This window comes from Buteo buteo, chromosome 6 (genome assembly GCF_964188355.1).
Source record: "Buteo buteo chromosome 6, bButBut1.hap1.1, whole genome shotgun sequence".
In the NCBI taxonomy this organism is placed as follows: Eukaryota; Metazoa; Chordata; class Aves; order Accipitriformes; family Accipitridae; genus Buteo; species Buteo buteo.
In genome coordinates this window covers 4,041,415-4,054,896 of record NC_134176.1, presented here as the reverse complement: position 1 = coordinate 4,054,896, position 13,482 = coordinate 4,041,415, and the positions used below count along the sequence as shown (strand labels likewise).

The 13,482-nt window shown below is 41.3% G+C and overlaps 1 protein-coding gene across 1 annotated transcript; it reads right to left on the bottom strand.

The window, feature by feature from the left end:
- Positions 1-279: 279 nt before the first annotated feature.
- On the bottom strand, positions 280-13,238 carry PSMC6 (proteasome 26S subunit, ATPase 6). The gene is made up of 14 exons (XM_075029482.1): positions 13,091-13,238; positions 12,274-12,353; positions 11,879-11,918; positions 11,616-11,668; positions 7,827-7,894; positions 7,267-7,381; positions 6,235-6,322; positions 6,012-6,073; positions 5,791-5,914; positions 5,369-5,430; positions 4,197-4,317; positions 4,026-4,106; positions 1,912-1,983; positions 280-770 (listed from the first exon to the last, which is right to left on the bottom strand). The coding sequence occupies exons 1-14, from the start codon at positions 13,215-13,217 to the stop codon at positions 652-654; spliced, it is 1,212 nt and encodes a 403-aa protein (XP_074885583.1). The 5' UTR covers positions 13,218-13,238; the 3' UTR covers positions 280-651.
- Positions 13,239-13,482: the final 244 nt, after the last annotated feature.

The following is a 13,482-nucleotide window of genomic DNA, read 5'->3' as shown; positions in this document are numbered from 1 at the left end:
AGCAGAAGGGAAGATGGCAAACATTTCAAAAGACTTGTTTACTTCTTGCATTCTGAGGAATTAAATGCTAGCTCAGCTAAATCCTCTTCCCGGACTTCAGCAGTGAAGGAGTACATAAATACCACTTGCCCTCCTCTGCCCGAGGGAAGGGTTGCCTCCATTTGGTATGTAAGGCATAGGACTCCAATACAATCCTTACACCAGAGAAAAGTTGCTCTTCGAATGTTGAAGACACAGAACTCAACTCTCTTCAAGAGTTACAGAGAAGGTACACCAGGATAAGCAGATTTAAACAAGTTTTATTCATAAACTGTTTGGGGAAAGGAAATATACCGATATAAAAAAAGTCAAGAAATGAACTGACTTTCTTAAAGTCTGCTAAACCATTCAGGCACATTTGTAAATTCACACTGTAATTGCTAAGAGAACACATCTCCACACATTTTACTTAACCTGGGCTGTAATGAATATTGTATTTCAGAACTGTACAGGAAACACACCTGTAGCCAACTTGCAACTAGTGATACCAAATTACTAGCTACATGTTACACAAACAGCTTACAATAATAATCAAGAGGTACATTACTTCTCTCTTTTTATACAATTAACCCAGTATGACATGTGCAGTCAATCACAAATTGTATGGTTAATTTAAACAGGTTTGTAGTCAAGCTTGGACTCCAGCTTCTTAGAATCAGCCACTTTTCTAACAGCTTTCATGAAGTCTTCCTGAACTACAAAGTCATGATCGGCACGGATCGCAAACATACCTGTGAAAAATAATTTAACAGCAATAAGCTGGTGCTTCTTGCAGCAAGAGTACAGAGAAGACAGTACATAAAGATTCACTCAAGTTAAAGTGAGAACAGATCCGAGTTACACTATCTGCATGTAGACTTTCACATGCAGGTCTTCAGTGTTGGGAAGAGGAATAAACTTCAGTGAGGTCCCCTTTCTGAACTAGGTAGAAGAAAAGTATAACTTGCTTTAAACTGTGAGTGTTTATTTACTGTGTTACTCAGCCTTCCAATGTAGGCAAGCCCTAAGCGTACAATGAAATTATAATGTGGAAAAAGCATAAAATAGTATTAACTATTTTAGCACCCAGGTACTAAGAGACTTGGATTCTCTGCAAAAAGGAGAAAAATGGGTACCATTGCTGTTTCTGGAATGCATCTAGTTCTTATGAGACAGTACAACATATGCCACGATACTCAGCCAACAAGTGGTTAGAGGCCAGCTCCAGCTCAGAAACGGTATGGCTGGTTTTTATCTCCCATCGTGCTGAACCTGAACTACAGAGATCTTTTATACCACACAAGTCACAAATCCACATAACTCTGTGCAGATCCAGCTTGTGTACAGCAGGGGATACTAGCAGGCGCAATGTCACATGAATGCAGTGCCACTGCTCCGAACTGGCAGCAGATCTGCACGTATCAGCTGGACTGTTGGTATGCCTAGCTGGGTTATCTGCAGACCTGATAAGAGACTTGTCTGTAACCTTAGAGGGAGCATGTAAAGAATCAAGTTCTGGGTGACTGTATAGGTCACAAGGAAACTTGGAAGAAAGAAAAGAGATTTTATTCAAGTTGTTCCATCAAAGGTTCAAGGCATGTCACCATGCTGCTGCTTGTGCTTAACAGTCCAGACACATGTGACACACTGTGAAATATGCAACCGTTTTGGCATTTTGGTACTGTCCAGGTGCTAACATTCCATTAAGTAAATGCTACCTAGCCCTTAAGAACGGAATACAAGAAGTGAGCCATCAGTGAACAAGCGTCGCGTTCCAGCAAAATATTTTTGACCTCCTGATTTTAATCCATTGACAGAAGTATCGGAGAAACAGCTCAAGTGTTTAGCATTAACCAAGACTTAGCATATCAAAGTTAAGAGTTAAGAAAATACCTGCTTCAGTACAGACATTTCTCAAGTCTGCTCCATTAAAGCCATCTGAAAGCTTCACAATTGCTTCATAATCTATTCATAAAACACAAATGTCAATTAGAAATAAAATCACACTTCCCATTATGGATGCCACCAAAATACGTATCTAGCTAACAAAGAAACACTTTACTGTGATTTCAGTGCAAATAGACAGCTGTCCATTAGACTGACAAATTAAATCAACTGAAATAATCAGCTGTATTACCCCTGTCATTAAAACAGAAATGTATTGCAGCCAAAAGCTCATATTATATAATTAAATGCCAAAGTTACTAACTCGTAGCTTTTCTTGCATTTCATGTTGATGCTTGTAACCACATCAAGGCAATGTTCTTATCATTTAAATGATGTAATAAAACCAGAAACTTATCTCCAAGTGATCATAACTCAGTCCCTTTCCACTCATAACAACTGCATCTACTAAAAGCATTTAATGTCTTGATATATTAAGCCTTGTATTTTATGCACATATATTTACTAAAAAAGTGGCTATGGTTATAGTTTCTAGAATCAATCTCTAAAACACTGAGTCTGTTGAGCCTCCAGCAAGTTCTGATTTTTGCAAGGCTGATTATTTAAAAAAAAATAAAATCAACTTTTCTGCAAAACTTTTCAAAACAGTTTACCTTCTGTATGAAATTCAAAACATTTGAACTGAACGTTTTTATATTAAGAATCCAAAACCCCCTAGAGATTAGAAATTCTTCAACTGTATTTTAATTCCATGTAGCACAATGTCCTATAAACAAGTCTTCCAATAATTGGAAAGTCAAAAAAAACAAGCGACGGGACCAAGCAATGTTGAACATCACTGAAGACTCTGAACTTACAAACCTTGCAGACACCAGTACTAGAGCAGGAGAATCTCACGCTGGAACCTGGAACAGGTCATTATCTTCGGATTTTAATGCAATTCACACCCCACCTTGCCAGTAAGTTCTAGCCTTCCTTTCAGGATCTCAAAGCTGAGCATCATGGTCTTCCCACATCACGTTCGGAAATTTAGCTAGTACCCATCTGACATCTCACCCTGCTAAATGGTGTAAAGGAATGATCCTACCCTGCTTCCACTCCAGTGCCCAAAGATAGGAGAAAAAGAATGAAGTACTTCATCTCAGGTTCATGATTTGCTTTGGAGCTTCTTCTGTATCTTAGACTATAGTCACATGCATGCACGTTTAAGCCAACATTAAGCAATCCTCAACCCTCTCGCCCTCCCCCAGCTCATTCCTGCTCCCGAGTCACCCCCTCTGTTGAGCTGCAGCTGCTCGTGCAGCCAGATGGTGAACGAGATCGTTCCACTATCCAGATCGCGCTGCCTGGCTGCATGAATAGCTCATGTCAGCAAAGAGGCGGGGGCGGGTCGCATGGGGCTGGGAACAAGCAGGCAAGGTCTGTGGGGCCTTACTGAAATAAAAGGCAGCCACCATCATTTTAAAGGCAAATCACAATTACAGTTTTCTTGAGGAAAGCTCTGAAGCGTCACAGTAAAACTAAGACTCTGGTCAGCTTAGAGTAACAGAGTCATTAAATAAACCTTCCCCATTTTATCTGATTGATACTTCTCCCCCTTACGCTCTGGAGAGAGCTCTCTCCACCACTAACCAAAGACAAGCTTTGTTTCAGACAACAAGGTTTTCATTACACCATCTCCGAACTCCAAAGTAAGTTTCTCCATGACTTTTAAAGATTCTTTACTGTTTTCAGACTTCTGCAGCAACAATTTCTCTTTCTTTGGGGGGACTAATGAAAATGCTGTTTACTTGCATTAAGGTATTCCTTTAGAAACAGGAAACTACCTGATGAGAACCATGCTGATTTTCCAGCTTACAACTATGCTCCAGGGGTTTATATTCAGTTTTCCTTTTCAAAGGAAGACTCAGCAGCAGTTCAATCAGGATGCATTAAAAGAAAAGAAAAAAAAAAGAAAAAAAAAAAAAGGAGAATTCCAAGAGAGGAAGTTGTGTGGCCAGTGTAAGGGTAGGAATTAGAAGGGCAGTCATCATTAACAACTCACCCTCTTCACGTTTTTACAAACAGAAGTAGGAAGGATATCCAGGTAGCTTCCTACTTACCTATTTCACCATGTTTAGTAATAGGACCTGCATGAATCTTCAAAATATCTAATCTGGCTTGTTCATTTGGTAGATCAATATCTAGAAAGAATTACAGCTTTAATAAAAGTGAAAAACCACAGCTCATATGGATAATACCCTCCTTCCAGCCACTGTGAAGCAGTAACTCACGGATTTTTCTATCCAGTCTTCCAGGCCGCAGAAGTGCAGGGTCCAGCGTGTCTGGTCTGTTAGTAGCCATGATCATTTTAACTCTGTGCAGAGTATCGAATCCATCCATCTGATTCAATAACTAATAGAAAACAGAAGTTTGTTTTTAAAAAACCCAAAACCTTCCTAGTGTGATCTATTGTACTTATTTTCTGCATAAGTATTTTCACCAAGATGTATGACCGGTAAAGATAAATCAGAAAAAAACCTGCTACAAGCCTTTTAATGAAAGGCCACAGCCCCCTGCATATTCTATAAGCAATAAAGAAGAGCTTAAGAGAGACACTTGAAAATGCTTTGCTCAGAGAAAAAGATCTTGAGCAAAGCAGAACTCAAACGTGAAAGACTTGCCTAAAACAATAAGGCAATGAAAACAGCACAAGTACTAAAGGAGCCAATGGCTGGCTGACACATTTTGATTGTATTGCACTAAGTCCAGGACATTTAAATTAGACTTGGAGAACAGCCTCTAGAATACTAATACACATGTACGGAGACATTTCATTGTGAAGATTCAAAGTACTTGCTCTTTGATCGCAGTGATTTAATTCTTTATGTAAGGCAGACACATTCTTTTGAACCGGACAAACTGTTTGCAAACATAGGCCAACGAAGTTTCCCATTAGCTTCAGAATTCTTAATTGTCACCAGTGGTTTTAAAATTCCTTTCACACAACCCTGTTTACCAGAGCAATTAGTACAGAAACAAAGAAATACAACTACTTCTCCTCTTAGTTTTGAAAAATCAAACTGTAACAGTTCTAAAATTGTATAGAGTAAGTGCCTTTGGGACTAAAGGAGACAAGCTCCACTTTCCCTTCTTTAAGAAAGAGGGGCCCTCCAAACCTTCAAAGAAGATGCAGCAAGCAGCAGCAAAGCAAAGTCACAGTAAGAAGAGAAAATATCCCAAATAATTTCAGCAGTTTTTCTTTCAATTAGTCTCCAAGTTGAATGCATGGCTGAGTTATCAGGATTTGCAGCTGCCTTTTGTAAAAGCAGCATCTAGTTCACTTCTAGCTTAAAATTATTAACTCAGAAAAAGTTCTACCAAGCCAGATCACAGTGTAACAATTCACATCTGTATTATTACTTGGCGTGGACTGTAAGTACGTAGTCAGGGATTAGACACTCACCTCCATCAGAGTCCTCTGAATTTCTCTATCAGCTGAGGTGCCTTCAGAAAAACGGCGACCACCTGCAGCATACCAAACTCCTAAGTTACAGTACTTTATTTTTGCCTCCATATAATACTAAATCTGAAGACAATTAGGTATCCCTTTTAAACTGGGGGGAAGTAGGTGTGGTATTTAAAGAGTTAAACGGACACATTTTTAAAATGCTTTTTCATGTAGTCAAAAATATCCAAGCCAGATACGAACAGGTGTGGTTCTAAGCTAGCTCTAATAGCTCCAGGAGGAAGCTGAACCACTTGTCCCGCTATGTTTCTTCTGAACAAACATGCATGCACACTCTCTTTGGAGAAGACAGACTGGCTTTATAGCCATTTTCAGCGTTAAAAGGAGACTCTAGCCATCCTCCAGGCCGTTAGCCTTACCAATAGCATCTATCTCATCCATGAAAATGATACATGGCTGATGATCTCTGGCATAATTGAACATCTCTCTGATCAGTCGAGCACTTTCACCAATGTACTTGTCCACTATTGAACTTGACACCACCTTTTGAAAGGCAAGAGACACGTGAATGAAGAGATTGGAGTGCAAACAGATTAAGCATGTGTGCATGTGCGTGAGTGCAAGAGTAAAATTACACTACCTTTAGGAAGTTGCAATCAAGCTGGCTAGCAACCGCTCTGGCCAAAAGTGTCTTCCCCGTACCTGGACAGACAAGAGACTGAAACTGTTTAACTAGTAACCCAACCTTGCATGCTAGCAACATTTAGAAACAAACAAACAAACAAACAAAAAGAAACAAACAAGGCTACTGCCACAGTTTGAGAGTGATAACTAAGCATTCATTACCCTTTCAGGAGACTCACCAGGGGGGCCGTAGAGCAAGCAGCCTTTTGGAGGTATAATTCCCACACGCTGGAATAATTCTGGGTTTGTAAGCGGCAATTCTATTACCTGTGAAGAGACAGATAAACAAAATGAGTCTCTGCATTTTAAAATAGATCAGCAATCCCAGGAAGCTAATGGTACACTTGCCAGGCTGTTTTCCAGATACCCGCATTCTTATTTATCCGTGCAGCATATCTTGTATGAGAAACAGTTATGTAAGCAAATGTCAGATTGATCTAGTTGAACGATCCACAATCCTGCCCTTGTTGTTCAGACTTCAGCTCTGCAATGGCTTGTTTCTCTCAATGCTCTTTGCTCAAAACATGTTTTGCTGCGGTCATAATACCACTACCCAGAGCGATTCTAGTAGTTTTTGTGCAAAATTCAAGTTTGACAACCAGCAAACCAATCCTATCTATGCCCTCCCACTTGACTTTATGGCACTCCCTCAGCCTAATGGGTCTCAGATCCTTCAAACCCTCTTCAGAGGATTTTCTTCATTTTAATCTCAATCTGAACTTCTGTGACAGTAGATAAGATATAACCAGTTTGAGGACTGGCCTTTGGTGATTAGAATAATCTTTCTCTGCTGCTGCAAGGTGTGTGCACAGCACAGAAGCACTCTCTGTTACAGTCAGTTGGCTCACAGCAGCACAAGCTCGTCTTCAAACACCCGCATTCCTAGGCAGGCTTGCACAGCCTGCAGCACTGATGCCCAAACTAACAGGATTACTTCAGTATGAGCGCACCAGCACCCCGCAATCACAATGCTGTTTGTTAGAAAGACAATTACAAAGCTGGAAAACATTTAAACACTTCAGAAGTTATCTTCTAGTACAGGAAAATGTGGTCTAAGTTAATGAAACATGGAAAGTGCTCATCTGATAGGATCCTTTAACAGTCTGTCTTACGATAGTTTAGGACAAACATCAGTAAGACATTTTTGTACTAAAAAACTTCACTCAGAACACATCCCACTATTTGGTAAGCATTTTTGAAATACTGGATACCTCTCGCAGCTCTCTGATTTGTTCTGACAACCCTCCAATCTCAGAATATGAAACATCCCCTGGATCTTCATGGGACATATTATAAACCAATGGATCCACTTCCCTTGGCAAATATCTGGAAAAAAGTTAAGAGTAGACATTTCTCACTGTGCAGACATATTTGTAAAGTTATTGCAATAAATTTTACAGCAACTATGAAAATGATTTCTTCTCTTCCCACCTTGATAACAAGACAAATGTTTGCTGAAAAAAACAGAATAAACCCCAAACCTAGCCAACTTTCTCAAGTTTTAAACTAAACAAAAGCTTCAAAAACTGCTGAAAATGCCAAGTTTTAACTGTTTTTTTTAAAGAAAACCAACTTCTTTTTAAATCATATATGATAGACACATAAGTCTTCCCTCAAAGTAACGGTCCTTCCTTAAGCCCTGCTTTGCAGAAAACATTTACAAAATATTACAGAACTGATTATTCAAACCTTTGTGTAACCTACTCAGATCACTTTTTCCCCCCCTCCTTTACATGATGAGCAGAAGAGCAGTCGTAAAGCAGAAACCTACCTCATAATAGTCAGAGTGGTCATATCCAGAGCAACTCTTGTCCCCGGCTTCAGCTTACTTTTGTCAAGCTAGTCACAAAGAAGGTATTTCCATTAGAACCACACTCCAAAACAATGTCTGGTTTTAGCCAAGATGTTTACTGTAGTTTGCACTCTTTGCTCCATCACACACAAGAAGAAAACAAAGCCACTGAGCCTTGCCAAGCAGCTCATTTAGTAAACTCTGTGCCCCTGTCACCACTGGTTTTGGGAATGCTTAAACTTGTAAAAAGCTGGCCTGCTGTTTCATGGGAACATGAACTTCAGGAGAAGCGATCCAGGAGCTGGCCTAGACCAACGAACCTGTTGGTTGTCACAACTGGACACCAGAAAAACTAACAGACCACAATAATTTTTGTTAACATTGAAATAGATCTTGAACAGCAAGTCATTAACTTACCTCTGCTACTTTTGAAAATAAATACTGTTTTCTAGATTGTAATTTTTTTTTCTTTTTTACTGCCGTCAATCTGACTGGATTAGTGAGAGATCTAATTCTCCCTTCTGTTCAACACAGCACAGACCCAGCTGTTTCAGAACAACTAAGCAATTCTCCTTTAAGGACACATGGAACAGCCCGCCCATTTGAATCCGAACTTGTCACCCTTCTACTCAACGGCATTCTCATTTCTGGACTGACAGAAAGGGCAAATAGATGCCCCTAACCTATTTTCTCCAAGCCTTCCATCATTTGCACATTTTCACATAAGTAGTTATATCCCATTTTCAAAGTCAGCCATTCTAGTTGTTACTCTTTAGCTGTCATTTACCTCAGATGCCCTACTCATCTGCCTGAGCAGTTTTTGTCTGCTTACTCCGCTTTTATGAGATTTTTTAACACATTAGCAGTCCTATTCCAGTACCCCCTGCTAAATTCTGCTGGGATTAAAACAACTAACTCGCATTTCTCATTTTGTTTTTAAGAAACCTGTCTAGGAGAGCAGCCTCACCTCTCACACAACACAACCTTGAACAACAATCATAGAGATTACCTTGCCACTCTAATTTCTTCTCTTAAAAAAAAAAAAAAAAAAAAAGGTACCCAATCCACATTTGAAGAATATGAAACCTATTTACCTATTTATTCTGAGCTTTACTGACATGGCGTCTGAAAAACAGGGATTTCGACAACCATTTGCAAGGACTGCCTGAAGCTTCCCATTGTTCCCGCTAGGGGGATTTATAAGGTCCCTTGCACACACGGGCTCTTCAGTCTCTGGTAGTGTTCAGGATCAAGCTGTCACCCCTCCCTTCCTGGGGTCACTAATAAGACCTCTTTCCAGCTGCCTAATCTTAAGAAATCTGTAAAACCTTGAAATTCTATCAGATTCAACACTGGCCAATAGATTTATGTTATTCTGCAGTGGGAAGAAAACAAAGAGAAACACTTGACCTTGAATTCCTTAGGAAATGCACTTTAGATAGGGAAGTAATTTTGTTTCAATTTAAACAGGGTCACAGCACAGCCACAAGCACTTTGATCAAAACCTAGTTCTATTCCATGAAACACTCCATGGCAAATGATTTGCCTTGACATTTTGAAAACAATCATGGATATGTTTGTTTAGTCTCTGGTATCAAGCCAAGGATCTTTTAAGATCGAAGAGTGCTTTTACTGAAGAATAAACTTGAAATGTGTATATGTTGCAATGCCAGGCTCATCCAAGCACAACCTCTTCCTTAGCATTTATCTCTGTTTCAACACTGAACCTCAAGACTACCTCATGTGCTCCAAAGTGGAATTAAGCATACTTATGTTCCAGAAAAGTACTTTGTTCATTCTGGTGAAAGAAAACAGCGAGTTTGCACCACAACATCTTGAAAGGGATGAAGCTTAAAGTTATGTATTTAAAGAGCATTTCAATACTACCAATTCTTGCAGATGTTTTATGCAACCAAAAACATATCTCATCGGTACACTCGACGAAAGTCAAGGATATCTGTATATATACTACAAGAACTAACACACTTACTGGTACCCCATTTCTCAAATAGTTTTTCTCTAAAAGGAGGAGAAAAGGTCCATCCTTACTGAGAAATACACAATCCACTGACAGTCAATGGCATAGGAAAATACTTATTGCATGAGTTTTGCTCCCTGCTTACTGCTAAGTGTTGTTAATTGTGGGCCTTTACCAGGAATTCCTCTGACACCTAGAAACACCCCCTCTGCCCCTCTTTTTAAATTCTTCAAAGTACAGTAGGCTCCCCGCTCTGCCACTTGCTTGCTGCCCCTCAGCTCCTACAGCCACCACAGTACCATTTTGGCTGAATCATCTAAATAGAGTTGGTTAACTTTTGTATGTTGGAGTTCTATTACATTGTTCTTCAATTTAACTTCCATGTACAAACCTTAAGCTAATCCAGAGATTCTGGGTACCGCAAAACATATGCACATTAGTCTTGCAAACACATTTTCCTTCTTTACATAGAACCAGTAAGAGTTCAAAATTCTGCCAAGATCGACAGTTTCTCTTCAGAAAGACTAAGAAAAGCACCTCTAACATCAATACTACACCTGTGCTCCTTTTACTGAAGAAATTTCTATTTTTTACAACTTCCATAATATAGGAGAACATGCTACAATCATGATGTGTTAAAAGCTCAACTGCAGTTACCTTTCTCCACCATAAAGGAATTGGTTCAAGATGCACTGAGAGGTCACAGCTGTTAAAAGATCGTACACTTACTTGTGCATTAAAATAACTACATAAAATGCTGCTGCCTTCTCAGTATATATGATCCTTCCCTGGGATCGCTGTTCTCTGTTCAGAGACACCTTAGTGTCTAACATTTCATATATATTCTTCTTTGCTTCCACTTCTCAAAGTCAGGGAGGAGTGTAATAAAATCTAAATAGAGATTCACTTTTGCTCCCCCAACAGCTCTGCAGTTGCAGAACACTTGCACTAAGTATTGTGGTTCCTACTTAATGGGCAGCATTGGTGAGGAACAGCTGATCTACAGGTGTTAATTACTCTAAGTGGGTCACATTCAGTGCTCAATTAACCAACAAGCATTTTTTAAACCATGCCTGCACTACATCCCTTATACTTCTGTATAAAAATAAAAAGCAAAGAGTACCTCTAAGTGGTTCTTGCTGACTACAGCAGATGGATTACGCTGGAAGCAAGGTTCTCTATTAAAGTGTCTTTACTTCTACAGAATTTGCTGTAGATCAAAAAGCTGTTGTCCTGTGGACTAGAAGTGCCATGGCTTTTTTTAACATCATTAAGGACAACTAAAAATCCCTCAAAGTGTTTAGAACAGGAGCCTTGCCCCCCATAATTATTTAGTGAAGTGGAGTGCAAAAGCATTAGAAAAAAATCCGTGAAAAGCTACATAAAACATATAGTTACAAAACATCAAATCTAAAGCTCAGCTCTATGACAGTAATGGTCATACACCGTGCTCACAACATAGCAACGGGGACCTTACACAATTGATAAATTTTCATAGGGATTAATTTTTAGAGAGTTCAAAATCCGGCAGAAAGACAGAGCTTCAAATCAGTGAAAAGAATAAAACACATGCAAGGTTCCACGAATGCTGTGGACTGTTTTGTCTTTACTAGGAAGTTACACTACTAGCAGCTACAAAGAGGGAGGACAAGCAGATACCAGTATAAAATAGCCACATACACCTTAAAGAAGAAAATACATAATCCCACTAAGGACCCAGTTTATGAAAAGTAATGCTAATATTCAAGACCAAAGCAAAATTTTAATGAATATTCATATAGATCAGCTACCTGACGACGACAGCCAACCACATATCTTGGTCCATTTGTAGCCTTCACAATGACTGGCGAGAGAAGATCAAAGAAAAACATCAAATTTACTTGATTCACTGCTCTGAATTACGCTTCTGAACTATCCAGTATATTACATTCTTCTGCCAATAGTCAGATCACCAATACTTGTAATTGTTTACTCCTCCAAATCTCTAGCTGGATTTTAACTACAAAAGCTTATTTTCACCATTTCAAAGAACGTAACAGTCCAGCGTACTTACATTTCTCTTCTGTTAGCTGCTTAAGAACCTCGCCAACAATCTGCAGAAGAATAAACACAGTATTAGCCTACAGATAAATTACCATTGCAAAATAACATTCAACGTGTTTCAGCACATGGAAGATGACTGTCAACTTTGAAATTCTTTCTCTTGCTTCACACTGCTTGCCAGTACTTTTATTTCTTTAACACATCCCTGTTAACCAGGACAAACACAGGAAACCTCTCTAACCCCTATGTTCAGTGTCTCTGTCCCTGACGGTACAGCTCCTCTGTTAGCTGTACCATTCCCGCTTAGTCTTTCTTGATACCAAAAATGGACTTAAACGCTACTTCCAGGCAAGTTCATTGTCAACCACCACCACAGGATGCTATGACCTCGTTTCTCTTACGTACCTGCCCGACACTCTGCAAGGCCTTGAGATCATTTTCTGACTTTTCATATTGCTTGGTGAGCTCTTTCAGCTGTTCCCTTACTAGAAAAAGGAAAGGAACACAGGATTTTGCTGACATTCAATCCAAGAGTAACTCGTGACCAGGCCCTTTTACAGCAGAACAGCAGCAGTTAGAGCTAGATTGTGGGGGATCTGCACACCCAGTAAGCCTCCCTTCTGCGAGCACAGCGGAGCCCCTGCTCAGCAACTCCAGAGCCTGCCCACCCTCAACACAGCGGTGTCTCTTATTAGCAAAAAATCTCTGCAGAAGGCGTCTAAAAACCCAATCTAGAACCTAAAAAACTCAAATTCAAAGGTACCAGTGCTTCTGCACAGCACTGATTTTTGTACGGGGGGACATGCTACTGCCAGGACAGATGTAAGAGAGGACATTTGCATCAGGAAAATAAAAGCTGAGAGAAGAACCTTACGGGAGAGGGGGGGGGGAAGGCTGAGGAAAGAGAACGGCCCGGCTCGATCTGGGGGCGACAGGGCCTGACCCTCCCGCCCACCCCAACGCAAGGGGGGTTCCCAGGGCTGCCCGGCGGGGCCCTCCCAAGGGGAAAAGAAAACAGTCACGGCGACCGGCAGCGCTCCGACAGGGCCCCTGCCCGCCCTCCCTCCCCTCAGGCCGGCCGCTGCCCCGCGGGGCCCGGCTAGGCCCGGCCCATGACGAAGCGCCGGCAACGGCTCGACGGCCACCGGCTTCCCTCAGGGTTTCCCCGGTGCTCTTAACAACGGCGATCCCCACAGCGATCACCCCCGGAGTAGACGCTCACACTCCTTGAGGCGACCGTCGATCTCTTTATGCTCCAGCAGCTTCTTGCGGTAATCCTGCAGCGCCTTGTCTCTCGGGTCCGCCATGACGAGCAGCCGCCGCTCATAGGGAATGCCGGGAAGGGCCATGGCCGCCGGGGGCAGGGCCGCGCGCCCGCCCCGCCCCGCCCCGCCCCGCCCCGCCCCTCACAGCGCCCCCTACCGCCGCGGAGGGGATGCAATGCGGGAAGGCGACGCGCATGCGCATTGCGACAGGCGCCAACATCCCCGCCTGGGCGTCCTGCGGGCCGCCCGTCCCCCGTACAAAGTACGTGCTTGTATTTATCTTTATGTCTCTGTGTATATACGTGCCTGTGTGCCCGTACCCGTTGCGCCGAGGTGTCCGGTACGAGTA